The sequence below is a fragment of the Bidens hawaiensis genome, unplaced genomic scaffold (assembly GCF_021521415.1).
Source record: "Bidens hawaiensis isolate Kalapana, Puna unplaced genomic scaffold, B.hawaiensis_p1.1 tig00030560_1, whole genome shotgun sequence".
In the NCBI taxonomy this organism is placed as follows: Eukaryota; Viridiplantae; Streptophyta; class Magnoliopsida; order Asterales; family Asteraceae; genus Bidens; species Bidens hawaiensis.
In genome coordinates this window covers 37,536-51,643 of record NW_027505184.1, presented here as the reverse complement: position 1 = coordinate 51,643, position 14,108 = coordinate 37,536, and the positions used below count along the sequence as shown (strand labels likewise).

Below are 14,108 nucleotides of genomic sequence, written 5' to 3'. Positions count from 1 at the left end.
TTTCGAGTCTGTTTTAAGTTGTAAGAGTTAGGTTAATATAGTTTAGTTTTATTGCTTTAAATAGTTTTATTTAATATATATTTTTTATTTTACTAATATTCAGTGCCCGTGATCCTTTTTTGTTTAAGTTTATCTTTATAGTGATCTTCATGGAGTATTACTACGGGTTCGGATTTGAAGAAGACCACTATAAAGATCAAAGAGGTTACACAGTGCGGGAGTTGGAAATACAAGCAATTATATACCACTTTGAGAAAAACAACGTGAAGCCTAAATTCTGCATGGTGTTTGATAAGATCCAATGTTCTTGGTTGTAAAGACTCATCTGGTGCAAAGATGGATCACATACTACATCCAGAAGAGATATTAATGGATTTCTTACGTGTCATCCATAGCTGTAATACAAGTACAACCAATTCCGTATGAACGAATTATGGAGTATTTTCGGCTAGGCTTAATGAGTCAAATACAATTTAATGAGACAACGATCGAGTTTGAGGATGTTGTGTTGCAGAATAAGATAAATGAGTGTTTTCCCTCTTTGGAGGACGAGTTTATAGATGGATTTGGTGAAGATTTGGTGGATTTAGCGGATGTGGATGAGAGATATTTTAACCCCGAAAGAGATCTTGAGGAGTTTGAAGTATTGCTATTCGGGGAGCCGGTTAATAAAATAAATGCCAAATACAAATCACAAGAGATATCCGAAGAATTGAAGAATAAAGAGCTGCATCTCGTTGTGAAACATCATTTGCATATGCACGGTGAAGCTGATCGGTTTTTTGAAATATTTATTCGTGGATCGCTGCATAAATCAAGAGTCTCAAGAAGGAGGATATTTGGACTAAGGATCAAAGTGTGCCGAATTTGTCATATCCTCAGAATTTCAAGAATTTGTGGATCGAGTTGAATGCATATTTTTGGGCCCACATGAGTTTGGAAATTAGTTTCTTCCCAACTAATTATAAAAGAAGAGTGTTGAGGAGCACTGATGAGAAAAGGATTAAGGAGAAGCCTCCTGATTGAGGTTTCAGGAGTAAGTCTGGCTGAAGACTTTTTTTAAACTTATCGCTTTTCGGGAGGCAACCCGGTACTATATTTTCATTTTATTTTATTTTTATATTGGTTTTATTTCTTTTCTCTTTCGATTGTTTCTTCTCTTATTTGCAGGTTGTTCCATGGTTGCTTATGATATGGTAGATGAGATATGGTTTTAAACAAGTGTGAGGATGCCACTTGCTTTAGGATTGCCACTTTTGTTCGTGAGACATTATGTTGCTTGAATTATTTCACTGACCACGTTCGAATTGGAGGGCATAGAACACGACTCATGAGGCATATCATCAATTTACCAAAGAGTCTATTCTAATTCATTAGTTTATTTTTTGCATAATTTTATTTGTAATTTCTTTGTTCTCACATCAAAGACAATGTGAAATTTAAGTGCGGGGAAAAGAAATTGATGTTTTCGGCAAAAATAAAAAAATTTGAAAAATAAACTGGATGAGAGTTGAAAAAAAATTGAAAAATGTCCCAAGAAATTTTGCACTAAAATGGAAGGTGATAGAAATATCGGGAATTGGTTTTTCAAACTACTAATATAATATGAGATAATATAAAAGAAAGCGTACTTAGTTTGAAAGTGTCAGTAGGCCCAACGAATTTTGAAATGTTTCCCATTGCATATTCTTAATAAATCTAATTAATCTTAGATTTTGTGGGATTTCATCATAAGGGGATAGTGAAACTGAAATTAATAAGACATGGGGAGTATTACCATAATCTGACTACCCTGAGGTGGTGAGAATTAGATGCACTTTAAATTAGCACATCACTCCGTTTTATGAAAATAAATAAAGAGTGGTGGCGCTTCGCCTTGTCCAATTTTATACAAGCTTTAGTCTTTAGTTATATATTATAGGTTGAAGATGCCTAAGTGGACAATGAAAAAAAAACTTACAAAGTATTCTAAAGTATTGGTCTGAAAGCAAAAGAAAAAAAGTGAGAAAAGTTTTGTGTTGAAAAATGCCAAAGAAGCATTCTAAAAAACATAGAAAAAGATGCCAAAGTGCAAATGCTAGATGAGACTGAGAGTTTACGTGTTACCAAGGGGATGGTGACTCTAAGGATACACTATTGGGGCTCAATGTTTTTAGCCAATAAATATTTTTCTTACGGAATACATAGGACAAAGTCCAATAATATTTAGGCCATGCTCGTACGACCTCATTTGCTCTATCATTCACAAATTCCATCTAAGTGTATTTTCTTCTTACCATTAAGGGGTTCTTATCTTACGGTGATAGGTTGAACCAGCCTACTTCAACCTGATTTTTAATTGTTTTTATTATGCTTGAGATAGGGTAAGTGGATTGGTAACTCTAAAACTGTGAGACCCATAGGTTTTTGATATCACTTGAACTTAAATGCTTAATATGCCTGGGGCCTTAATAAACTGATAGATGGGTTTAAGTGAACAACAATATCGACAATCAAGGTTTTTGCGTTTTATAATGTTTAAAATAATATATATGTTTCTAAAACCAATTTTTGTTCCGATTATAATTTCATCGCATGTTTCCTTTTCGGGGCGAAAAATGTTTAACTGTAGGGATATTTTATGTGGTCTAAAATATACATATTATTATATAAATATTTCCTACACTTTCAAATACTTTTAAGCCAAATTTTTATTAAATGTTATTTTTTAAATGGTTCATATACAGAGTTTAAAGAGTTTGAGAGACAACGAACTAAAACAACCTAAAACATATGTTTGATATTGGTCGCTTAGTTTTAATATAAAATAGAATTTAAAGATCATGTAATAATGAGTAAAAGCTAATTATGTATACTCGTTAAAAGTTAATATAAATGAAATAATATTCTTTTTATAATAAAAGTAATATAATATGTACATCTCATTCTCAGGTGGGAATTGATTTGGAGTAAACGAGAATATGAGATAACAATAATTAAAGGATAATGGGCTTAAGATAAATTTAAATGAATTTATGAGCATTGTTGTAGCTTTGGTGAGACGCACGGCACATCGCATAAAAGAAAAAGAAAACCTATTTTGAAAAGAAAAAAAAAGGAAAAAAAACCGACAGAAGGTTGGGATTGGAAGACTACAGGCAAGAGGTTAAGGAGGCTTTGGGGACCATCCCTGGTCACACAAGAGAGAAGCAAGCACGGGTCCAACATCTACTTATTCAAACATCATTATTAGTTAGTTTGAGCTTAATCATTATGTTTTGTTCTTGTGTATGGTTGTTGGCTAAACCCTTAGACCGCCTAGGCTTATGATGAACTTTTGTTGATTTTGGATTTTGGTTTGGATTTTGATTTCCTTTTTGGATTTATGATTAAGTAAGAAGTTTATTGTTTTTCATTCGATGCATATGTGTGCTTAGGATTGTTTGACTAGTTTTATTGTTACATAGTTTCTTTAGTGATTGTTTTATATGATAGGATAACGTTAGGTTATCTACTGTGTGTTTTTGACTAGTTTATGGTTGACTTGTAATAAAACCATAGGAACAATATTAATAAATCAAGTAGACCTAAGTATGCTGCTAATCTAAATAGTTGTAAGGTGATAGATTATGTGATAGGTCTTGGTTGATGAATTGCTCGATTTAGTTCTCTGTAAAGAGTCATTCTAGGTTTGGTTTATTTGTCTCGTCTATCTACTCGAGTGAATTCTTTAAACTATCTTTGATTTCCGCGCTGTAAGGTAGTATTTCTTATAGAGGTACTTGTCATAAAATAAATTAGCGACCGTAAGAGAGTCTAATTAAACCGGTAATTTTAATAGCGTATTACGATTCCATAGGTGTCTTCTTGAGAAGGATCAAGGGTCTTGTTCGGTTTCCTATTAAGTGAATGGTTTAAGATCCCGGTTCCATTACTTAGCATTTTCCAACTATTTGATAATTGATGCATTAGGGATTTTCTAGCCTAGGTGGTTGTTCGTCATCATCTAAATTAAGTCCATCTTTAGGTTATCTTAAGTTTTATTAATTAATTTTAATATTAGTTTAATCTTAGTATTTAGTAAAACCCCTTTTTAAGAATAAATAAATAGTCGTGTTAGTAGTTGAGTCTAATTTAACTAGTTAACGTAATTGAAAGAGTCTGTGTGGTTCGATATTCGGACTTACTTAGCGGTACTAGAGTCGACCGGTTCACTTGCTGGTTAGTAGTTTTAATTAAGTTAAGAGTCTAGAATTATTACTTAGTGTATAGATTAATATAATTATAGTTAATAATTTTATAACTACTTTTAGCACATCAGTGTGCAACCTTTTTGTTTAAAACCATGTACATGAGGCTCGAGCCGGTTGCAAGGCAATATGTGATTTAGGTTTTGTACGGTCTGAGTCAACTGCCACTTTTCGCTATGATGGCTGTCTAGCTGCACACATTTTATGATTTGATATCGAGGAATGTTGCTAGTTGTGTAAGGGCACAACAAAGATTGCAAAGGTGTTATTTGTTTAACAAACTCCCGACTCACAAGTTGCAAGCGGAGATTTGAAATAATGTGTATATATTTCCTTTTTCTTGGCTATTTAGTCATGTATTTTTTTTTGTTTTTTACTTTGGTATGTTGAAGACATAGTTGTGAATATATAAAATGAGGTGATGTACACTTCTAAGGTTTTATATTATGTTATGTTTTATGTACCATTCAGTTTGTTTAGCTAGCTGTAGTTAGAGGTGGTAAATGGGTTGGGTTAGGTTGAACATGTCATGGGTTGAAACGAGTCATGGATTGAAGCTGGTTTTGATTAAAACAAGTTAGGATCATAACGGGTCAATTAAATGTTTTGGTTTTGTTCAGAACATGTTAGTGTCGGAACGGGTGTCAGGTTTTTTTTGGAACAAGGATAATGAGGGAAACATTTTAGTTTTTTAGATTTAGCTATTATTCTTTTTGATTTTTTTAGAAGGGTTTTCTATTAAGATAAAAAAAACCCTTAAAAATATTCATTAATAATAATATAAAAATCATAACTCAAAATATAAATCATAAACAAAAAAAATAGCAAACAAACTAAAATGTTTCATTTGTTGTCCTTGTTTCATAATCAAAAACCATTTAGAAATCGAATCAATACCGAAAAAATAGACGAAAATGAAACAAAAAGCCAAAACAGAACCAAATCAATCGAAATCAAAAAAATCGATCAAAACAAAACTAAAAAAATTGAAACCGAACAAAAACAAAACTGAAAAAACGTACAAAACGATATATTAAAACCAAAAACGAGTCTCGAATCGACAAAAAATTTAACAAAGAGTAGATATTTGGAAACCCTAAATAAATATCAAGCCACTCACTGCAGAGAGCAAGCGTGCGTTCGCCAATGGCTGCTGCTGCTGCTTATTATTATTCAACTGGTAGTCTGGCACCTAGCAACAGATTTTGCTCTAAAATCCCTTCTAGGAACAACTTAATTGTGAGTCCGTTTAATTCGTTTCAGTTACGCTTTAATTCACTCATCATTTCTGTTTGTGTGCTAGCTATTTAATTGCACCGAGTGATTAATTTAAGTAGCTTTTACTCGTTTTCTTTCTTTGTGTAGTATGTGCTTCTGTTACATCTATCTGCATCAATGGAATTCAAACATTATTTAGGACAGTAATATTTAACAACAAACTCTTCACTTTGTTTCTAGGGTTTACGCCACGCTTCAGTTTTCGGACAAAACCAAACCAAAAACCGAAGCTTTGGTTTTTTAATTTTTCAAAACTGTTAGGTTTTGGTTTTTTTCAGTTTTGCCATCTAAGCTTAATAATTGATTGAATTTTATACGTGTGGGCCAAAAAAACGATCCAAAAAGACAAAATATTATAAATAACTTAAAAAATAAAAGTTAAGATAGAAAATGAAAATATATAAATTTGAGTTGGTTCCTTTTTTTTTTTTGCTTTTTATTACATGCAAAACCATGGCGTCATGCACTCTGCTAATTTACACAAGCACCTGAATATTTGTGTTCATGATATGTAAGTGCTTATGTAAGTGAACACGTTTATGCATTTTTGTTTGCATCTTTAAATACACTAAAAGATTGATATCTGATTCCGAAAGTTTGCATTTGGATGTTGTTATGTAATCATAAGTAGATATGTAGGCATACATAATAATTCTGATGTTTTGGAAACAGAGTTGTAGGGTCAATTACAAGGAGAATGGAAGGCCGAGTGCACAAATCCTCACCAGCGAGCAAGAAACTTTTCCTAACTTCCTGACTTCAAATCAATTTGAGAGAATGCCGGTTAGAAAGGATGAGAAACGGCTTAGGATTTTTTCAGGCACTGCGAATCCTTTATTATCTGAGGTACTAGGGCCGTCTCCCAGAATTTAAATACCTTGGCCGAGTCGAAATAAAAAGGCCCGTAGGCCCTAACGAGTAACGACATATATAAGCTAAATTTTTTTAAACGACGATTATCATTTTTTTTTAGTTTCTAAATTTAGTTTGGGCCCAATAGCTTAAATGAGTTATGGATAAAAGAAAGTTTCAGGTCCAATATATTTAAGATGATTAAGATCCATACATATTTAAAAAGTATATATATTATATATAAAAATTTTTGCCCCCCCCCCTCCCCTCTAAAAAAGAAAGTTACGTGCCACAGCTGACCGCCTGGTTCGCCCTACCTTAGGGTTGGCCTTGTGAGGTACAATCTGGTCAATGAGCGATACTTTCATCTATCTTGTTGCTGAACTTAATAAGATCTCATTGTATGTGGTTTTGTTTGACAGGAGGTTGCATGCTATATGGGCCTGGAGCTTGGAAAGATTGATATAAAACGGTTTGCAGATGGAGAAATATATGTCCAGTTGCGCGAGAGTGTTAGAGGGTGTGATGTATATCTTGTGCAGCCAACATGTCCTCCTGCAAATGAGAATCTTATGGAGCTTTTAATCATGATAGATGCTTGTCGCAGAGCATCTGCTAAAACTATTACTGCGGTTATCCCTTACTTTGGATATGCCAGGGCTGATCGGAAGGTAATGTGGCATTATCATTATAGGGGTGTAAACGATCCTAGCCGAGCCCAAGCTTGGGCTCGTTTCGAGCTCTTTTTTTAAGCTCAAGCTCGGTTGTTTATTATTTATTAATTTATATACATTTTTAATTATTTCTATATATTTATATGTAGAGAAAAACCTTAAATGAGCTTAAGCTCGGATTGAGCTCGTGTGTAGCACCTTAAACGAGCCAAAGCTCGGCTCTAGCTTGGTTGTGTAGTTTGAAATTAATACATAGAAGTCAAAATAACTTTAAACTTGAAAAGATACAAGGCTCGATGAGCCTAAATGATCTTCCCATAAAAGGCTTGAGCTCGGGCTCGATACTAATCGAGCTTTATTTGAGGCTCGGGATCGAAATGGCTTGGCTCATTCTGCTCTCGAGTAGATCACAAGCGGCTTGTCTTGTTTGCACCCCTAGAGAACCAGATAATTAGACTGTTGGGTTATGTTTGTTGAACACGTAACTTATATCTTATGCTTATTCTCTTTCAATGATGGTTCAGACTCAAGGACGAGAATCTATTGCAGCAAAACTTGTTGCAAATCTGATAACCGAAGCAGGAGCAGATCGAGTTCTTGCTTGTGATCTTCATTCTGGTCAATCGATGGGCTATTTTGACATTCCAGTTGATCATGTTCATGGTCAGGTACTGAGTAACTCTCTCTTTGATAGTTTAGTGTTTTAAGTCTCAATCAGTTCCTACTTGCTACAATTGTTGATGTTTCCTATAAATATAGTCAATTCAGTTAAATCTAAATAGATGCGAGTTTGACATTTTAAGTTGCTGTTACTTTTAATCCTGAAATGGGCCTGTTGGCATAATTTAATACACACACGATGAATAGAAAACGGAGAAGAAAACTTTTGCAAAGGCTTGATATGTTCGATAAATTAACTGTAGCCATCTATTTATTTATACTTAATATCCAACAAACATACCAAATAAACGAATAACATACTATATAAAATAAATCTATATTTCATCTTTCATGATTCACCCCTTCATTTTTCGCTTTCTTTCATACTGGCCCAATTAGGATTAAGACCTTCAGGGTCATTTTGAAAGAAAGTGAAAGTTGAGGGGGTGAACCGTAAAAGAGTCAAAAGATAGATTAGTTTATTTAGTATCTTTATTCAGTTTATTTTTGGTATGCTTTTTAGTATGGTAAAATTATTAAGGGTTGGTTTGTGTCATCAAATCTTCTATGATTAAGAGTCCTTGTTGATATACTTTCTGCATTTATATTTTTGTGTTTTAATTATTAATAATTTCATTAATTTGTTTTTTCTGGTGCATCACTAGCCTGTGATACTTGATTACCTTGCTAGCAAGACGATTAAAACTGATGATTTAGTAGTGGTCTCCCCGGATGTTGGTGGAGTCGCTAGAGCACGCGCTTTTGCCAAAAAGTTATCAGACGCGCCTTTAGCCATTGTCGATAAGCGGCGTCATGGACACAATGTGGCTGAAGTAAGTTAATAAATGCACCCCAATTTACAAAACCCAGTTTCATTATCGACTTAACGTGATGTTTTGTCTATTATTTTTTGCAGGTGATGAATTTGATTGGTGATGTGAAGGGTAAAGTAGCGGTTATGGTGGATGATATGATCGATACTGCTGGTGAGAGCTCGTTTCTTCTTTCTTTTGTGCTAGTTTGTATGGCAATTAGTATGTTGATTTTATGCTTGGTTTAAAAAAGCGTTAGGCGAGGCGAGGGGTTTTGGTCCAAAAAGCCGAAGCGCAAAGCGCTAGGCGTGAGGCGAGAGCTTCACGTACGTGAGGCGCTCAGTACAAAAAATACTAAAAATTAATTATACATGACATATTCTACTTGTTAATCAATAATAAAAATAAAACATATTTATAAAACTAAACATGAATACTTTATATGTAGTTTAAACATTATAAAAACATACTTAAAAGTTGCAAAACACTTATACATTCTTAAAAAACGAGCTGATTAAATATAAAAAATGTATTACACAAGCGTTTAATAATAAAAGAAAGTATAAGTGTATAGTAAAAAGGAATAATGAAGAAAACATACCTTGAGACTTGAGTCATAAAAAGATGTGTAATAATTAGGAGAAGATAAGTTTGAACTAATTAAAAAAGATGGGAGTAATAACCGAGGAGCAGATAAACTTTGAATATGAAAATTAAAGAGTGATTTGAGTTGAAGATAGAATGATAAATATATATATAATATGGCTGGTAATGTTCCCAACGTTAATATTTTAAGCAAATGGTCCCAAACAGTTACGTTTTTTGTTTAATTCAGACTGCATCACATGAAGCGCTGCCTCAAGCGCCTCACGCCTCACCCGCTAATGCGTCGCCTCAGGGCGCCTCATGTATTTTATCGCCTTACGTAAAATAAGGCGTTTTCAAAAACGCCTTGAGCGCCTCACGCCTCTGGCGCGCCTTTTTAAACCAAGATTTTATGTTTATAATTATAGGTACCATTTCCAAAGGAGCAGCCTTGTTGCATCATGAAGGGGCAAGAGAAGTCTATGCTTGCAGCACACATGCTGTTTTTAGGTAACTCGCTCACATATGTTTTGCCTTGTAGTGTTAAATTTGGTCAACCAACTTTCTCAAGGTAATGGCGCCTTTTCTTTTTAACAGTAACTTTCATTAAATAAAGACAAGCTAGCAAAACACTAGCGGCCAACAAACCAAACCATTAAAAAGAAAAAAAAATACATCAATCCTTCCAATTTAGCAATTTAAACGAAGATCTATTTTTCATCCAAAGAAACGCTAAAGTTTTGATGTCCTCAAGCACTTTAGAGTCCGAGCTCACTGAAGCTGGAGTTCGGTTCGTTTAACTTAAGAGAGCTCAAGCTCTGTTTAAAGCTTAAGCTCGGCTTGTTTATTAGTTATTCATTATTTTATACACATCTATCTTTTATCTTTATATACATTTATAACTAGGTTAGAAACCGTGTTTTTGAAAAAATATTACATAGTTTATACTATGTAATGAAGATTTAGTAATTATAAAATGATATATTGAGATAAGATATGATTGAAATTACGTATAAGTTACTACATTAAAGGGGTGAAGTAAGAGAGGCAGAAAAAAGAAATTTGGGCTCAATGAATTGGGATGTGGCGTTACCGATTACTAATTTATTAGGTATGGATTTTATATTTAAAACATATAGTGTTGTGATTCTCAATGTATTCCATACTTCTAAACCATTTCAATTTTGTTACTTCTGATCTGCAAGCCTAGTATCTCAGATATGGAGTTATTTGTTTTCACATGTTAAAAAGATGTGCAGAATATATAAATTGAAACTCACTGATGTTTTATTGGGTGGAGTTATGTAATTTGAAGTAAACTATTGAAAGTTGATATTTTTTACTGCAGTCCACCGGCAATTGAACGGTTGTCAAGCGGTTTGTTCCAAGAGGTGATTATCACGAATACCATTCCGGTGTCGGAAAAGAACTATTTCCCACAGCTGACTGTTTTGTCGGTAGCAAACTTACTTGGCGAGAGCATCTGGCGTGTGCATGATGATTACCCTGTAAGTAATGTTGAACATATGATAATAATAATAATAATAATAATAATAATAATAATAATAATAATAATAATAATAATAATATAATAATAATAATAAATTAATAATGATAATGATAATGATAATGATGATAATAATAATAATAGTAGTAGTAGTAGTAATAATAATAATACTAATAGTAATAGTAGTAGTAGTAATAATAATAATAGTAATAGTTATAATAATAATACTAATAGTAATAGTAACAGTAATAGTTATAATAATAATACTAATAGTAATAGTAACAGTAATAGTTATAATAATAATAATAATACTAATAGTAATAGTAATAGCAATAGTTATAATAATAATAATACTAATAGTAGCAGCAGCAGGAGTAGGAGTAGTAGGAGGAGGAGGAGGAGCAGCAGCAGCAGCAGCAGGAGGAGGAGGAGTAGTAGGAGTAGGAGGAGGAGTAGGAGTAGTAGTAGTAGTCGTAGTAGGAGGAGGAGGAGTAGGAGGAGCAGGAGCAGGAGGAGCAGCAGCAGCACTAATAATGATAATAATAATAATAATAATTTATCATCATCATCATCATCAGAGGTGTATATTTCTGATATGACAAGAACCTAACACGAAATTCGTTTTTAGTCAATATGTCTTCTGGTAAATCCCATGAAGATTTTTATAAAAAAAATTATAAATGTGTTTTATGTCATAACTTAAACGGTTGGGATAATTATACCTGCATTTAAATAACCCAAGTTTTATAACTTAACACGTGATTTTATGCACATTTGTTATTTTAGAGTATTAATAAAGTAAAATTGATATCTGGTTAGATGGGCCGTGTTTATATCAACTCGCAGATTATTAGTGTCGTCTTCTGTTTCACGTGTGTGACATGATTTTAGGTTCATGTCATGTTTGGGCTTGACACGACAACCTGCGAACTAGGGGTGTGCATGAAACTGGAAAAACCGAATAAAACAAAAACCAACAATTTGGTTTTATATTTCGTATTCGGCTTTGGTTTTGATGTAATAGAAGCCGGAAAAACAGAACTACACTTATAGATTTTCATTTTTTCTAATAAATATTTAGTAATTTATAAGAATTTAAAAAATACTGTACCACAAATATATAAGCCCTAAACGTATACTAGTCAATTTGATATTAAATAACAAAAAAGATTTAAGCCCAAATTCATGATTTTGGCCATTTTTTATGCCAAAATATTTAGAGCCCAAATGGCAAGAATAAAATGAAACCGAAAATCGAAATTTCGGTTAAGCTTAAGCCCAAATCCACTCATGCTCACCCCTACCTCAACCTGGCATGTATATCATTGCTAAAAAGTGAGCGGTTCTGGAAGTTACTAATTTGTGTGAATCCGTGTTGATACAGGGTGGTTTTGAACACTTCTCTGGTTTGGGCATTGATTAAGACTGCGTGTAGTTGACATGTCTCGATTCTCGTGCTTTGTACAAATATAAAAACCCTCCGCAGATTCAAACTTGTGTTGTATAAAGGCCTACCTTGTAATTCTAAACAAGCTTAGGTATACAAACTCTTTGGAGTTAGCTAAGTGACGGGAAACACTGTTTTGTGAGTGTTTTGGTGTAAAATGTAGCATCGCGTCTGCACATTTGAAACTCGAAATGACCTATCAGCTAATAGATCTACAAAACTTGTTACATAAGTTATCGGATCGTTTTAAAAAATTTATGCATATATTGTTGCTAAATGTCACTATAGGAACTCTATTTCCACAACACAAAGGATAAACTTAATCATGTAATGCGTCATTTTCCACAATTATGAAATGCATCAGTAATTCAGTACATTAAGAAATCAAATATAAACCAAAATCAGTGACTAAACATAATTTCGAAGAACAAGCTTATTTTGAGAAATGGGTATACAATACTTAATAATTTTAAAAAAATTTAATTAATTATAATGTTATCTTGTTATTTAGTCCAGTTTGACATATAAGTTGGTTGTGGCTTAATGGTAGAGCACTCACTTTATAAGTGAGAGGTAGGAGGATCAAACCTCACTACCACCAACTTATATGGGAGATATGAGGGATGACCCTTGCTTGCCAGGGTTCGAGTCCTGATCTCACCCGGTTTTACTGGCTCTTCGCTGTCGTGCCGTTTGGCGGGCGTGGGGGTCGGGTTTTATCCGGTGAATCCCTCAACAGGTGGACCGCTAGGGGCTCCGTCCGTCCGGACTAGTGGCCGGCTCGGGCTACCTTTAGCCAATGGGGGCCGCGTACGGGGTACCCGGCGTTACTTAGTTGGCCGTTCAAAAAAAAATTTAGTTCAGTTTGACCAGGGCACTACTAAGGCGACCGGTTTGGTTATGAAACCCTTACCATACACTGATACACATAAAGATAAATGCATGAAATCTTATAAAAATACATGTCATGCTTTCTATACCATGTCCATGACACAATTACACCGGTCCTTTTAAGGCTTTAACCCACTTAACTAATACATGACACAATTACACTAGTCCTTTAACCCACTTAACTAATATCCGCTTTGTTCCCCCTTCAAAAGCGGGTGACCCTGTAACCTCATAATTAACCATCATTTACACACAAATTGGTTAATTATTTAATGTAAGCATCTCTTTCGTTCCCATTCACCCACACGTTACATTATTTTGAACCCATAATAAAACCATCCAATCCTTCACCCTTGAATAAGTCAGCCTAACCAAAACCGCCGTCACATCTTGTTCATGGCTTTCCCAAGGTGCTCAGCAGTCAGCCCTATACCCAACCATCTACTGCCCTTTGATTGCTCACCAAACATTAAATATAACTATCACAATGACTTTAATGTGTGTATATCCTAAGTCAATAAAATTATTGAAGAAACACTAAGTGAACCCTGGACAGATTATAGATAATCTGGGGGTTAAGTAATGTTTCCCACGAGGATGAGGTCTAGCAGAGAGTTGTTCTTCAGGGGACCTGCAAAACAGACACCGTAAGCTCGTCACTGAGAAGGGAGGGGGGGGGGGGTTCCTCCTTGTGACCACCCTCCGGCGTGAGAATCAGACTAGATTGCTCTGAATATAAGTGTATATTAAGAGATTGCTAGATAAGATTGAGATATCAGATGATCCCCTTACCATTCCAAGGTGTTGGAGTATTTATAGCCGAAGGTAGGTTTCCTAGAAGGTACAGCCGGCTGAATAGTATTCCTGTTCCACCAACAGTGGACTACGCACAGGCCATGCTGGTTGGTGGATAGGCTACGGCCAACAGTAAAGGTCGGCTGTATACTGTTCCGTTACTGCCGGCTACGCACTGTTCCACCAACTGTAGGCTGTGCACGTCCCATCGTAAGGGTTGGTGAGTAGGCAGCGGCTAATAGTGACAAACAGTATTAGAGGGTGCTCCTCCTCGTATTGTTGTCGGTGAGCTGTCACCCTGTGATTGGTTCATGGGCTGCTCTGGTCAAATTGTCTGTTCCGCCCATACCTTAGTAGGTATAGTACGAAAGACCTTCC

General features: G+C 34.6%; 1 protein-coding gene across 1 annotated transcript; it reads left to right on the top strand.

Moving 5' to 3' along the window:
* The first annotated feature begins 5,342 nt into the window (after nt 1-5,342).
* LOC143611314 (ribose-phosphate pyrophosphokinase 1-like) lies at nt 5,343-12,157 on the top strand. Its single transcript, XM_077085540.1, has 9 exons — nt 5,343-5,468; nt 6,180-6,353; nt 6,782-7,030; nt 7,558-7,701; nt 8,359-8,526; nt 8,610-8,679; nt 9,519-9,600; nt 10,439-10,598; nt 11,982-12,157. The coding sequence occupies exons 1-9, from the start codon at nt 5,376-5,378 to the stop codon at nt 12,018-12,020; spliced, it is 1,179 nt and encodes a 392-aa protein (XP_076941655.1). The 5' UTR covers nt 5,343-5,375; the 3' UTR covers nt 12,021-12,157.
* The last annotated feature ends 1,951 nt before the right edge of the window (nt 12,158-14,108 follow it).